The sequence below is a fragment of the Desmodus rotundus genome, chromosome 7 (genome assembly GCF_022682495.2).
Source record: "Desmodus rotundus isolate HL8 chromosome 7, HLdesRot8A.1, whole genome shotgun sequence".
Taxonomy (NCBI): Eukaryota; Metazoa; Chordata; class Mammalia; order Chiroptera; family Phyllostomidae; genus Desmodus; species Desmodus rotundus.
Window position 1 is genome coordinate 37,482,593 of NC_071393.1, and position 14,167 is coordinate 37,496,759.

Here is a 14,167-nt window from a genome sequence, read left to right on the forward strand (position 1 = left end):
AGACCCAGATAGTAATGAATTTTATTTAAGAAACGTTTAAGAAAGGAATAATACCAATTCTCAAGCCTTTCAGAAAATAGAGAAGTAAGGAACATTATACAAATCATACCAATAGGTCAGTGTTATTACTCAGATACCCAAATCAGACAAAAACATGGGAACTAAACTATAGCCCAACATACCTTACAATGATAGATGTAAAAATCCTGAATAAGAGCACACTGAATTCAGAAATAGATTAAAGGAAAATGCAATGAAAACTAAGTGGAATTTGTTCCAGGAATGAAAGGTTGGTTTGATAATAGAAAATCTATCAATATAACTTGCCATATTAATCATTTTTTAAAAAGCATGGTTATCTCAGTAGATAGATAAAAAGAGTTTATCATAATTCTCTACCCATTCCAGTTATAAAACTTTGAGCAGCCTAGGAATAGAAGGCAAATTTTTCCACTTTATGAAGACTACGCATGAAGATCCTACGGCAGACATCTTACTTACTGGGGAAAGATTGAGTACTTCTTCCCTGACACTGAGAACGAAGCCAAGATACTTGCTTTTGCCACTCAATTGAACATTATACTAACGGTCATATAATAGTGCAATAAAGCAACAAAAAGAAATAAAGGTACATAGAATGAAAAAGAAGATGTAGACAGTATGATCATCTATATAGAAGTGCTAGTGAGTTTAAAAAATACTTTTTGATCTAAAAAGTGAATTTAACAATCTTGTAGGATATCAGGTAAATATATGAAATTAAACTGTAATACACTAGCCATGGATACTTGGAAAATGAAATTTATAAATTCCTTTTCTACATCAATGGCAGCCAGCCTCCTAGATCCATCCCAGTTATCTCCATTTTCTGGTATTCACAGCCTTGTGTAATCTTCTCCCCTATTTTGTTAGTGTTGGTCTGTGTGAATTATAGGACACGGCAGAAGAGATAGTATGTCACTTCTAACATTAAGTTACAGAAAGAAGACTGCAGTTTCCATCTCAGGTAATTTCTTTCTTCCTAGCTCCCTCTTTGTTCACTGTCTCTAAGAGAAGCGAACTGCCATTTATGAGTAGCCCTATTAAAAATCCCACTGAAGCCTGCAGTCAGCAAGCGCTGAGGCCTGCTACCAACTAGAGGAGTGACCTCAGAAGTGGACCCTTCACTTCTGTTCCAGTGTTGAAATGACCGCAGCCTTGGTCAACAGCTCGAATACAAACACATGAGAGACATTGTCAGAACCACCCGGCTAAGCAGATCTTGAAACCTGTTCCTCTGGAAACTGATATAACTGTTTAAGGTTTTAAGGCAATTTAATATGCAATGGGCAATAATATAACATACCAAAACATGAAATACTTAGAGATAAACATAACAAAATATGTGTTAGACCAGTGTACAACTGACGGAAAATTTCAAAAACCTAAATAGATGAAGATAGATATGTTTTTGTTTTCCTGAGATGCCAGTTCTCCTTTGAATGGATCTGTATGTTGAATGTGTAATCCCAATGAATATCAGCAGAATTTGGGATAAAAATTCATAAGCTGATAACAAAAATTATTATAGAAATATAGAATAGCTAGAATGGGCAAAATAATTTTGAAAAAGAAAAAAGCTGGAGAACTGGTTCTGTGATTTCAGGATTAAAATGATGATGATGTTGTCAGTGTAAGAATCAGAAAATCAATGGGCCGAGTGAAGAGTCCAGGAGCAGATATCCACACACATGATCAGTTGATGTTCCTGAAGGTGCTGACCTAATGCAGTGGGGGAGAGTTTGCAGTCTTTTAAACAAACGGCGCTGGAACAACTGGATATCCACATATGGCAAGAGGACTTTGACCCTTATTTATACTTAGAAATTAACTCAGAATTGGCCATATACCTCTTTGTAAAGAGTAAAACTGTTGAATTGTAGAAGAAAACCTGAGAGAAGAACTTCGCAATCTTGGGACAGGCAAAGATTTCTTAGATGGGACATAAGAGCATGAACTATAAAAGGAAAAGAGTTGATTAGTCGCAGTTCACTGAAATAGAAAACTGCTTTTAAAAAGGTATTAAGAAAACAAAAAGTATAGCACAACTGGGAAAGAATATTTGTAATAATTTATAACAGTGAAAACTGATAATGGACTTGAAAAAATATTTTAAAAATCCTGCAGTGGTAAGACAAAGTTAACAATGACCAAAGATTGGAATATACATTTTCAAAAAGAAGATATGTGAATTGTCCATAGACTCATGAAAGATTATCAGTTTCATTAGTCATTAGGAAAATGAAAAATTATAGTAACAATGAGGTCACATTAACACCCTGTATTATGGCTAAAATTTAAGAAATCGAGTAAACTAACTGACAGTGAGGATGGGGAACAATGGAATGTTTATTTATACTCTGCTGGCAATGCAAAGTGCTACAATTATTTTGGAAAACAGTTTGTCAGTTTTTTATAAAGGTAAATACATATTTTCAATATGGTCCACTAGTTTCAATTTTATTTTTATTTATTTTTGTTTTTAATTTTTTTATTGTTCAATTATAGTTGTTCCCATTTTTCCCCCATTAGTCTACCCTGCCCTACCCCCCACCTCCCGAATTCAATCCTCCCCCCAATATCCCACCCCATGGTTTTTGTCCATGGGTCCTTTCCACGTGTTCCTTAACTTTACCCTTCCCCTACTTTCCCCTGTTAACCCCCCACCCCAGTTACTGTCAGTTTGTCCTTGATTTCCATGTATCTGGTTCTGTTTTGCTCATTTGTTTCTTTTGTTGATTATGTTCCATTTATAGGTGACAACATATGGTATTTGTCTTTCACCACCTGGCTTATTTCACTTAGCGTTATACCTTCCAGTTGTCGCAAAGGGTAGAATTTCATTCTTTCTGCTGTGTAGAATTCCATTGTGTAGATGTACCACAGTTTTTCGATCCACTTATGTATTGATGGGCACTTAGGCTGTTCCCAGCACATGGCTGTTATAAATAGTGCTGCTGTGAACATTGGGGTGCATAGATTCTCTTGAAGTAGTGTTTCAGGATACTTAGGGTATAATTCCAGCAGCAGAATTGCTGGGTCAAAAGGTAGTTCCATTTGTAGTTTTTTGATGAAATTCCGTACTGTTTTCCACGGTGGCTGCGCCAGTCTGCATTCCCACTAGCAGTGTAACAGGTAGGGTTCCCTTTTCTCCACAACCTCGCCAGCACTTGTTAGTTGATTTGTTTATGATGGCCATTCTGATGGGTGTAAAGTGGTCTCTCATTGTGGTTTTAACGTGCATCTCTCTGATGGCTAGAGATGCTGAGCATCCTTTCATGTGGCCCTAGTTCCTTTGTATGTCCTCCTTGGAGAAGTGTCTGTTCAGGTCTTTTGCCATTTTAATTGGGTTGTTTGTCTTCCTGGAGTGGAGTCGTGTGAATTCCTTATACAGTTTGGAGATCAAACCCTTGTCTGAGGTATCATTGGTAAATATGTTTTCCCATAAGGTTGATTCCCTTTCCATATTACTGATGTTTTCTGTAGCTATACAGAAGCTTTTTAATTTGATGAGGTCCCATTTGTTTATTCTTTCCTTTATATCCCTTGCCCTAGGGTATTTATTGGTGAAAATATTGCTGCGTGGTATATCTCAAATTTTCCTGCCCATGTTTTTCTCTAGGACTTTTATGGTGTTGTGACTTATATTTAAGTCTTTTATCCATCTTAGGTTTATTTTTGTGTATGGTGTAAAATGGTTGAGTTTCATTTTTTTGCATGTAGCTGTCCAGACTTCCAACCACCATTTGTTGAAGAAGCTATTTTTACTCCATTTTATGCTCCTGCCCCCTTTGTTGAATATTAATTGACCTTAGAGACATGGGTTTATTTCTGGGATCTCTATTCTGTTCCATTGGTCTTTGTGTCTGTTCTTAGGCCAGTACCAAGATGTTTTGATTACAATGGCCTTGTAATACATTTTGATATCAGCCATTGTGATCCCTCCTACTTTGTTCTTCTTTCTCAAAATTGCTGAGGCTATTCAGGGTCATATGGTTCCATATACATTTTTGAAACATTTGTTCTATACCTGTGAGATATGTCATTGGCATTTTGATAGAGATTGTATTGAACCTATAGATTGCTTTGGGTAGTATGGACATTTTGATGATGATAATTCTTCTAGTCCATAAACACGGTGTATGCTTCCATTTATTTGTGTCTTCCTTAATTTCTTTCTTGAGTGTTCTGTAGTTTTCTTAGTACAGCTCTTTTCTTGGTTAGGTTTATTCCTAGGTACTTTATTTTTTTGATTTTGCTATAGTAAATGGGACTTATTTTGCTAATTTCTGTTTCTGATATTTCATTGTTGGTATACAAACATGATTTTCTTGTCTGAATATTGACTTTGTATCCCACTGTTTTGCCAAATTCACTTACTAGGTCGAATAGTTTTTTGTTGGAGTCTATAGGGTTTTCTATGTACAATGTGCACTATCATGTCATTTGCAAACAATGACAGTTTAATCCTGGGTTGCATGGTCTGTCCCACTCCACAGTTATTTCTCCCAGTTATCCGCATACAAATGTGGGACTGCCTGCTGTGCCAGCCACTGCCTTGCCCTCCCCCCATCCTAAAACCTCTGCCTTGCTGCGATTCCTCTCCACTCTGGCTGCCTGTCTCCGCCCCTCCTACTGGTTTGGATGAATGTTTCTTCTTAAACTCCTTGATTGACGGACTTCCATACAGTTTGATTTTCTGACAGTTCTGGTTATTTTTTGATTTTTAAATTATTTGTTGTCCTTCTTTTGGTTGTGTGAGGAGGCAGAGTGTATCTACCTATGCCTTCATCTTGGCCGGAAGTTCTGGTTTTATTTATTTGGGTACTCTTTTTCTTGATGAGTCTGGTTAAAGACTTGTCGATTTTGTTTATCTTTTTAAAGAATCAGCTCTTGGATTTATTGATCCTTTGAATTGTTCTTTTAGTTTCTATGTTGTTTAATTTTGCTCTGATCTTGGTTATTTCCTTCCTTTTACTTGCTCTGGGTTTTGTTTGTTATTGTTCTTCCACTTCTTGTAGATGCAGGGTTTGATTGTTTATTTGAAATGTTTCTGTGATTTTTAGGCAGGCCTGTATTGCTATGACCTTCCGTCTCAGGACTGCCTTCATTGTGTCCCGTAGGTTTTGGATTGTTGTGTGCTTCATTTGTTTCCAGGAACTTTTTGATCTCTCTCTTGATCTCATTATTCACCCATTCATTGTTTAATAGCATGCGATTCAGTCTCCATGAGTTTGACTGTTTTTGAGTTTTTCCTTGAGGTTGATTTCCAGTTTCAAGCCCTTGTGGTCTGAGAAAAAGCTTGATATGATTTCAATTTTCTTGAATTTGTTGAGGCTGGGTATATGTCCTATCATGTGGTCTGTCTTTGAAAATGTTCCATGTGCACTTGAAAAGAATGTGTATTTTGCTTGTTTGGGATGAAAGGTTCTATATATGTATCAGTTAAGTTCATTTGATCTAGGGTATTGTTCAATGCCACAATATCCTTGTTGATACTTTGTTTGGAAGATCTATCCATTGTTGACAGTGGGGTGTTAAAATTCCCTAGTATAGAAGTGTGTTGCTGTCTATCTCTTTCTTGATGTCCTCCAAGGTTTTTGTTATGTATTTGGGTGCTCCTTTGTTGCGTGCATATATTTTTATAATGTTTATATCTTCTTGGTGGGTTCTTGCCTTGAGTATTATGAAGTGTCCTTCTTTGTCTCTCTTTATGGCCTTTGTTTTGAAGTCTATTTTGTCTGATATAAATATTGCTACCCCAGCTTTTTTTTCCTGTCCATTTGCTTGGAATTTTTTTTCCAATCCTTGTTCTGAGGTGGGTCTCCTGTAGGCAGCATATGTGTGGGTAATGTTTTCTTATCCATTCAGCTACCTTATATCTTTTATTGGGGCATTTAATCCATTTACTTTCAAGGTTATTATTGATAGGTCCTTATTCATTGCCATTTCCCAACTTTATACCTGTGTTTTCTCTCCCTCATTCTTTTTCTTCCTCTTCTTAAAGCAGTCCCTTTAGTATCTCTTGCATTGCTGGTTTGGCGGAGGTGTATTCTTTTAGCCTTCTTTTGTCTGGTAAACTCCTTATTTCATCTTCCATTTTAAATGAGATACTTTCTGGGTAGAGTAGTCTTGGATGCAAGTCTTTACTGTTCATTACTTGGAGTATTTCTTCCCATCCCCTTCTGGCTTATAATGTTTCTGTGGAGAAGTCAGCTACTAGCCTTATCGAGGCTCCCTTGTATGTTACTCTTTCTCCCTTGCTGTTTTTAAGAATCTCTTTGTCTTTAAAATTTGAAATTTAATTATAATGTGTCTTGGAAGTAGGCCTTTTTGGATTCATCTTGATTGGGACCCTTTGTGCTTCCTGAACTTGCATGGCTTTTCCCCCTGTCCAGGTTACAGAAGTATTCTGTCATCATTTTTTCAAACAGATTTTCTATCCCTTGCTGCTTTTCTCTTCCTTCTGGTATTCCTATAATTCAAATATTGCGTTTTACGCTGTCCTGAAGTTACTTTAAGCTATCCTCATAGTTTTTGGGTCTTTTTTTATGCTACTGCTCTACCTGGGTATTTCTTTCTACCTTGTCTTCCAGCTGACCAATTCAGTCCTCTGCTCCATCCAGTCTGCTTGTGATTCCTTCTAGTGTATTTTTTATTTCTAGTGTATATTGTATTCTTTATTTCTTCCTGGTTGTTGTTCATAGTTTCTATTTCATTTTTCATGCTCTTCTAGTTCCCACGGTGTTCCTTGTAGTTGTCATTGAGTTCCTTGAGCATCCTTTTAACCATTTTTTCGAATTATGTGTTTGATAGTTTGCTTGCCTCAATTTCATTTGGCTTCTTCACTGGAGATTCTCGATTGGAGAACACCCATTTCGATTGGGGGTTCTTTCTTTGCCTCTTCATTTAAGTGACTTTTCTGGCTTGTTTCTGCATTTCAGGATGTTCTGCTTTGCCAGCTGTCTTTGTGGGGTGGACTCCTGTGGTCGGAGTTCTGTGGGACTCAGTGGTATGGTCTCTTTGATTTCCTTGCCTGGGTGCTCTGGGGTTGCCCTTTCTTCAGTTTGTGCAGGCTCTCTTGTTATACTTGGGCGTCACTTGTTGGTGGCTTCTTTATTGGTGGGTTCTCCTCCTGCCAGCTTACTGGTGGTCACAACTCCTGCTTTGTCTTGTTTGCTGTTGTACAGGTGTTGGTTAACAAGCAGTATCACCAAACAAACCTACAGCAGCAAAAAGAACCCCCATACCACACCAGCAGTGTGAACTGCTGTTGAGCAAAATGAATAAAGGTGAAGAGAGATTACGGATGTTACAAGATATGACAAAGGGAATTTGAGATGACTGAGAGAGGGGGAATGTTACTGAGTGGTAAGAGGGAGGAGACTTGATGAGAGTGGGGATAGAACTGAGGTGAAGAAAGGGAGAGAACAAAATTTAAAATGTAATTAAAACATGAAAGGGCAATAGGAACAATGGGGTAACAAACGGGACAGTATACTGTGAGATTTAGAGTAAAATTGAAAAAGTATTGGACCAATAAAGCAAAATTGCAGAGAAACCATAGCAGGGTCAATAGCAAAAACTGCTGAATGAAGTTTAATAAAAAAACTGGTGGAATGGGAATAAGAATATTGTACAAAAGTGGAAAGTGGATATGAGATGTTTACTGTAAAGAAAAGTGATTTTGAGAGGATGGGGGAAGCAAACCATTAAGAGTAAGGAAGAAAGCCCAGGTTGACAGAGGGGAAGAAAAGAAAAAAAAGGAAAATGAAATAAAATTCCTCATTCAGTTGATCCGGGGCAGGAGGAAGGTGAAATGGAGTGACACGGGGGAGAGTATTCTGTGGGATTTAAAGTACAAACAAATAGTGAACAAGTAGGAGTTCTGTTGGAGAAGTACAGCAATGACCATGGTTTTTCACCCAACTGGCCACTGTTTATAAAGGTGGAGAAGAAATAAAACTCTTATAAGAAGGGAAAAAGACGTGAGCTGACTTAAGAAAGCAGAGCGCTTATGCGAGGTTAGATGGAGGAGAAATAGTGAGAGTAAGGGATGGGAACGTGGCGTACTGTGAGAGAAAATAAAGTTCACCACACCAGTAAGGAAGCAGGAAGCTCAGGAAGATGGCGAATGGATTAAGACCAGGGAAGGGTGCTGTGTGGGATTTGGAATAACAGTAACATGATAAAAAATATATAATCTGAATAAAAGGAGTAAAAAGTAAAAGACCAAGAGTAGTGAGTTATTTGCAATATGAGTGAAGTGAAAGAAGGAATGTTAAAATGCAATATGAAAAGGAAAAATACAAAATAAACCTTAAAAAAATGAAAAGAAGAGAAATTAAAAAAAATATGGAAGTTCTGATGAAGAGCAAGGTGAAATTTGTGTCAGCTGTTGGTGTTCGCCTTCTCCCTTCTTTCTGGGCCTGTCCCTGGTTTTCTCTTAGTTCCAGGTCTTACTGTGTTACTCTTGGGGGAGGGGGGGGAAGCCCCCTCCTGGTGGTTAAGTGTATACACTTGGCTTTGCAGGTATTCCCGGCTCCTGCATGTGGTGGAGGGGTGAGCTCCATTTTTCCTTTCCGGTGATTAGGCAAGGAAGGGGGCTCAGTCTGGGCTACCATAATCCCAGGTGCCCAGTTTCTAGCCCACACCCTCAGAGCAGTGTGCGCCCCACACTCTCCACTCTGCGCAGTTGCTCCAGACTGGCGTGGATTAGCCACCTTGCTTTGCACCCCTTTAATCAGTCCATGAGGTGCACTAAGTGGGAGTAAATCGTGCCCACAATCCTCCCTCTTTGTTGGCGGGGCCACTGGGCGCACAAGGTCCCTGCCCAGTGCCCCTCAGCTCCCCTTTAGAAGAAGTCTATTTGGGCGCTGTTGTTGCTCTGAGCCACTGCCCCACTTTTTACCCACTCCAACTCTCTGGCAAGTCCCGAGGCTATCTCAGACACAGCCAGTTGTGGCCCACCTCTTCTCCCAGTGCCAGGTGCCACCGGAATCTCCACCACTCTCTGACAAGCACTGCCCTGGCTGGGGAGTGTGCCTCCACCCCTTCCCTGCAAGACTTCGTTCAAGTCTCTCCTGGCTTGATGGTTTCCCTGTGGCAGCTGAGATTTCTGTTGCTGCCCGGGGACTTTCCCTGTCCACCTGTAAAACCTCCTTACTGCCCATTTTGAAGCATCCTCTGCTCCCTTTGGCTTCAGACTTTGTATCAGTTAAGATTCTGTTGGCTGTTCACTTTGTCCTTCAGAAGATCAGCTAAGTGTCCCAGTTGGGTGCACGAGAAGTGGGTTCAGCTCCCACCTACTTTGCTGCCATGTTCTCTCTCCTCAATTTTAGATATGGGTAAATACACATGAATTTTACCTTATAGATCACCAGAATGATACAAAAATACCATCTTTATCTCATAAGAAACCTTTATCAAATGAGAACTAGGAAAAGAAAATATGAGTTTAAGGAATAAAATAGATGGGAAACATGAAATAAAATACAAATACTATTTAAAATTAATAAAAATAGATTAACTCCACCAATTAAAACCTCAAAACAAATATTTCAAAATATTTAATTAAATATCTATAAGGTTCTTTAAATGATGAGAATAAAAGAATGGACAAAGATGTACCAGGCAAAGATGAACAATAGCCATGAATAAATGTAATAATCTCTACAGATCTTTCCCAATACAACTTATGAAAAGGTTTAGTAGAGAAAAGCAGAACTAACTCACTGGAAAGTTTTGATATCTGATAAAACTTAGTAGTAATTTCTGATGTGAAAACAATGTTAAAATAAGTACTGGGTAAGTAAAATCTATTAAGGAATGGAATGACTACAATCAAGGCATTAGAAAGTTCTTGTACTCTTTAGAAAAAGAAAATTAGAAAATTTTAGATTAGAATTCTAGAAATAGATTAGAATTCATTACTGTGTTAAAAATTCAAGGATAATCAAAGAGGAAGGTGTATATAACTTAAAAAGAAAGAAATTGTAATATAAAGAAAATACCTCAGTAGATATCTGGACAGAACTACAATAATTAGGATAAATACAAAGCATAAAATAAAAAGGCGGGAAAAGTTCCAAATAGTAATACCAATAAATTAAAATGCACCAAACCAAACAGTTAAAAGACAGATTATGAGTTATAAAAAATTAAAATAAAAATATAAGATAAGAAACAAACCTAAAACATGAACACAGTATTAAAAATAAAATACTAGAATAAAATTGTATCAAAAAATTTATTCTTGCTCTCGTACATTTTCCCAGCTCCTTCAGGCAACTCTTGTTAAGATTCCCGTAAAAAAAAAAAAATTCCTTTGCTATAAATTAGTTTTGCCTTCTCTAAAAGTTTTACAGATATGTATTCTTTGATTATTTGATTATGCAACATACTCACCTATGTTTCATATATCAGAAATTTTTCACCTATGCTTCACATATCAGGAATTCTTCCCATTGTATGTACACACACACACACACACACAGTTGTAACTACAACTTTGTGTTTATCATTCATTGATTGGTGTATATAAGGGTTGTGTACTGTTTGAAACTATTGTGAGGAATCCAGCTATCCAAGCATTCTTGTTTGTGTCACTTTTTATACATATGTTTTTGTATAAACTTATCAGTGGAGTTACTGTGTCATAAAGTAGGTATGTCTAACATCATTAGGAACTATCAAACTTTGGGCACTTTAAAGATGTTTCATTTTTTTCCTGCATTATTTGTGATGATAAACTCAGATGTCATCCTATTGTTATTTTTTCATATTTAATGCACCTTTTTTCCACTGGCTGCTTCAAGATTTTCTCTTTATTTTGGGGGGTTTTAGCAGTTTGACTATGCTGTCCCTAAATACTTACATTTATCCTGTTTGGAATTTGCTGCACTTTTGGGCCTGTGCTTCATTGTTCTTTATCAGATTTAGGAAATTTTTGGCCAATACTTTTTTAAAAAAATTTCGTGCTGCAGTTTCTCTTTTTCTTCTGAGATACCAATGATATGTTCTTAGAATATTTGATATTGTTTCATGGATTCCGCATTCTGTGTTCAGGTTTTTTTCTATTTTCTTTCTGGTCTTCAGTTTGGATAATTTTTATTTATCTGACTTTAAGTTTATTATGCCATTTCAAGGCTTCTTTTAAACCCATATGATTGTTTTATTTCAGAAAATTTTAGTTTTAGTTCCAGAATATCCATTTGATTCCTTTTTAGTTTCCATTTCTTTCCTGAGATTTCCTATTGGTTAACTCAGTAAGATCATCTCCTGCCTTAAGTCATTGACCATTATGATAGCTTTTTAAAAGTCCTTATATTTAATTGAATTTTATTTTATTATTTACATTAGCTTTTAGTCCCCTTATACTCCCTACCCCCAGGAGTCACCGCACTGTTATCCATGTCCATGAACCTTTTCTTTCCTGCTCAATCCCTCCATCCCTTATCCTCCCCCCACCAGCTAGCTGTCATCCTGCTCTCGACGTACAAGTCTGTCCCCACTTTCCTTGTTAGTTCAGTTTGTTCATTAAATCCCACATATGAGTGAAATCATATGGTATTTGTCATTCTGTGACTGGCTTATTTCACTTACTATAATTTTCTCCAGGTCCATCCATACTGTCACAAAGGGTAAAACTTTTTTTTTATGGCCAACTAGTATTCCATTGTGTAAATGTCCCATAGTTGTTTTATCCATTCATTTACTGATGGAAACTTGGGCTGCTTCCATATCTTGGTGATTGTAAATAACGCCGCAATGAACATAGGGATGCTTTTGATCCTTTGAATTAGTGTTTTACGTTCCTTTGGATATATTCCCAAGAGTGGGATCGTTTTTATGACAATTCCAATGAGTGGACGGTGTTGGGATCCGATGCTGTTGGAGTGGGATCCAGAGTCATTGTGCACAGGGCTTCATTTTCTAATCTGACCAATCAGTTGCAAATGTTCGGTATACTATTCTTACGCCTTTTTAATGTTCAAAATATTTAATAATTGATGCTAAAATCATTTCAAGGAGGGAAATAAAGAAGTTATAACATGCATAAAAGAACCATTTTGTTTGCAGGGGAGATGCTCCCAAGAAAGAGAAGTTCCCTGTGAGCAGTTTTCAGTGTAGAAGAATTTAACACGAATCCCATAAAGCAGTAGCATACATTTGAGGATATAAAATATCGGTATGATACTGGAAATAGGTATTGAGCTATGAAAACAGCAGAGGTATAAAACAACACCTGTATGAGCTCAAGAAGTAGAGGAAAGAGCTGAAAATTGAGTTACTAATGTTGAGGAAAGGCTTGAGATGATTGTTTCACTATGCAGAAGAAAAGAATGGATATAGCGGATAGAAAATGACAATTTGTCATAGGGAAATTGGAGTCCATGACTTAGGAACTTAATAAATGAAATTCTATTTCATTGAATTGTCAAAATTCAGTTGCTCATAAATGTAAAGGCTTATTTCTGTACTCGTTTCTTTCCATTGATCCATTTGTCTTTCATTGTGCTCATACCACATTGTCTCACGTACTGTTTCTTTGTAGCAAGTTTTGAACTCAGGAAGTGTGAGTCCTGCCACCATGTACCTCTTTTTCAGCGTTGTTTTGGCTATTCTGGGTCTCCTGCATATACATATTAATTATAAGATGAGTCTGTTCATTTCTGCAAATACACGGCAGCGGAATAGCAAAAGAGGTTGCGCACATCTGTAGGCCAGTTTGGGAATCATTGCTACATTAACATTGTTAAGTTTTCCAGCCCATGAGCATGGATGGCATGCCATTTATTTAGATTAAATTTCTTTTAATGATGTTTGTAGTTTTCAGTATAGACATTTTACACTTTTCTGTTAAATTTATTTCTTTTATATTGATGTTAATGGAATCATTTTCTTAATTTCATTTTTTAATTGTTTATTGCTATTGTATAGAAATACAATTGAATATTTTGAATGTTGATCTTATATATTATAATTTTACTGAACTCATTTATTACTCCTAATAGTTTTTTTGTGGGTTACTTAGGATTTTCTACATACAAGATTGTTATATTGAATAGGTATGCTTTCACTTATTCCTTCCAGTGTGTCTTACCTACAATAAATGTTGTTTGGGTGTGCATGTTATAAAAATTGATAGCCATATGCTTATACTGCCTCAGTGTTTATTGAACAATTTGAATAAAATTATAACTTAAAAATATTGTTCATTCTTATGGAAGCAATTTGTCATCGTTGATTTTCAGTGTTTTTATATGTAAGATTAATTGATCTCTAAATTTTGTAATTCGTGTCAATATATCGCTAAAACATGATACAAAGGAACCATTAGGACTTTTTGAATGTTAAGCTAAGTTACAAGCTTCTATACCTCTAGACCTTCAGCCCAGTAACCCTTGTATTACCTGATAATGTTTAAATGAGAGAAGAAAGAAAATAATTTATTATTAAATTCCCTAATTGGGTTTATTATTGGTTAAGTTAGATTTGTAAGTAACAGACATGGGACTTGGCTCATATTATTGTTTAGATGTTTCTGACATGTTTAGCAAATATTTACTATCAAAATACATTATTTTCATTTATCTTTAGAAATTAATTATTTCATGTTTAGTTTTTCTTAGCACTGATGATGAAAATTTTGCTTTTTATGATGCTAGGTATAACCCGGAAAAACCCCAGAACACCTCTTTCTGATCTCCAGGGCATGAATACCTTAAATGACAGAAACCAACAGTAAGTATGCTTGGATTGTGTTTTCAAGTAGGCATAAAAGAAATAACGAATTCTTGTAAATACCTTTGTGGCTTAAAAAATATAAAGAAAAGAGGTCTAGTTTGCTTTATATTCCTTAAAGGTTTTATAAATGATACTATAAATTAATAAGGCTAAAGTTAACAAAACTATTAGGACTAAATTATTTAAGATTACCTCTGGTAAAATGGTTTTACAATTAAAAACAAGTTTTTCCAGAATACTTTAAAATGACCACATATGTTTTAATTTCTGAGACCCTTTTTGCATTCTATGTCTGGTTATTCTGATGTTCTCTGTGGAGAATCTTATTGGTAAGTAATTATTGAGTAGTTTGACTTACATGAAACCATTGAATACCTTC

The 14,167-nt window shown here is 36.4% G+C and overlaps 1 protein-coding gene across 14 annotated transcripts in view; it reads left to right on the forward strand.

The window, feature by feature from the left end:
• MYO9A (myosin IXA) overlaps positions 1 to 14,167 on the forward strand; it is a 277,361-nt gene that overhangs the window by 145,459 nt on the left and 117,735 nt on the right. For all 14 annotated transcript variants that reach the window (XM_045192856.3, XM_053928672.2, XM_053928668.2 and 11 more), the window contains one exon: positions 13,710 to 13,785. In XM_045192856.3, the coding sequence (XP_045048791.2) occupies positions 13,710 to 13,785 (76 nt within the window). The remainder of the gene's footprint in view (positions 1 to 13,709; positions 13,786 to 14,167) is intronic.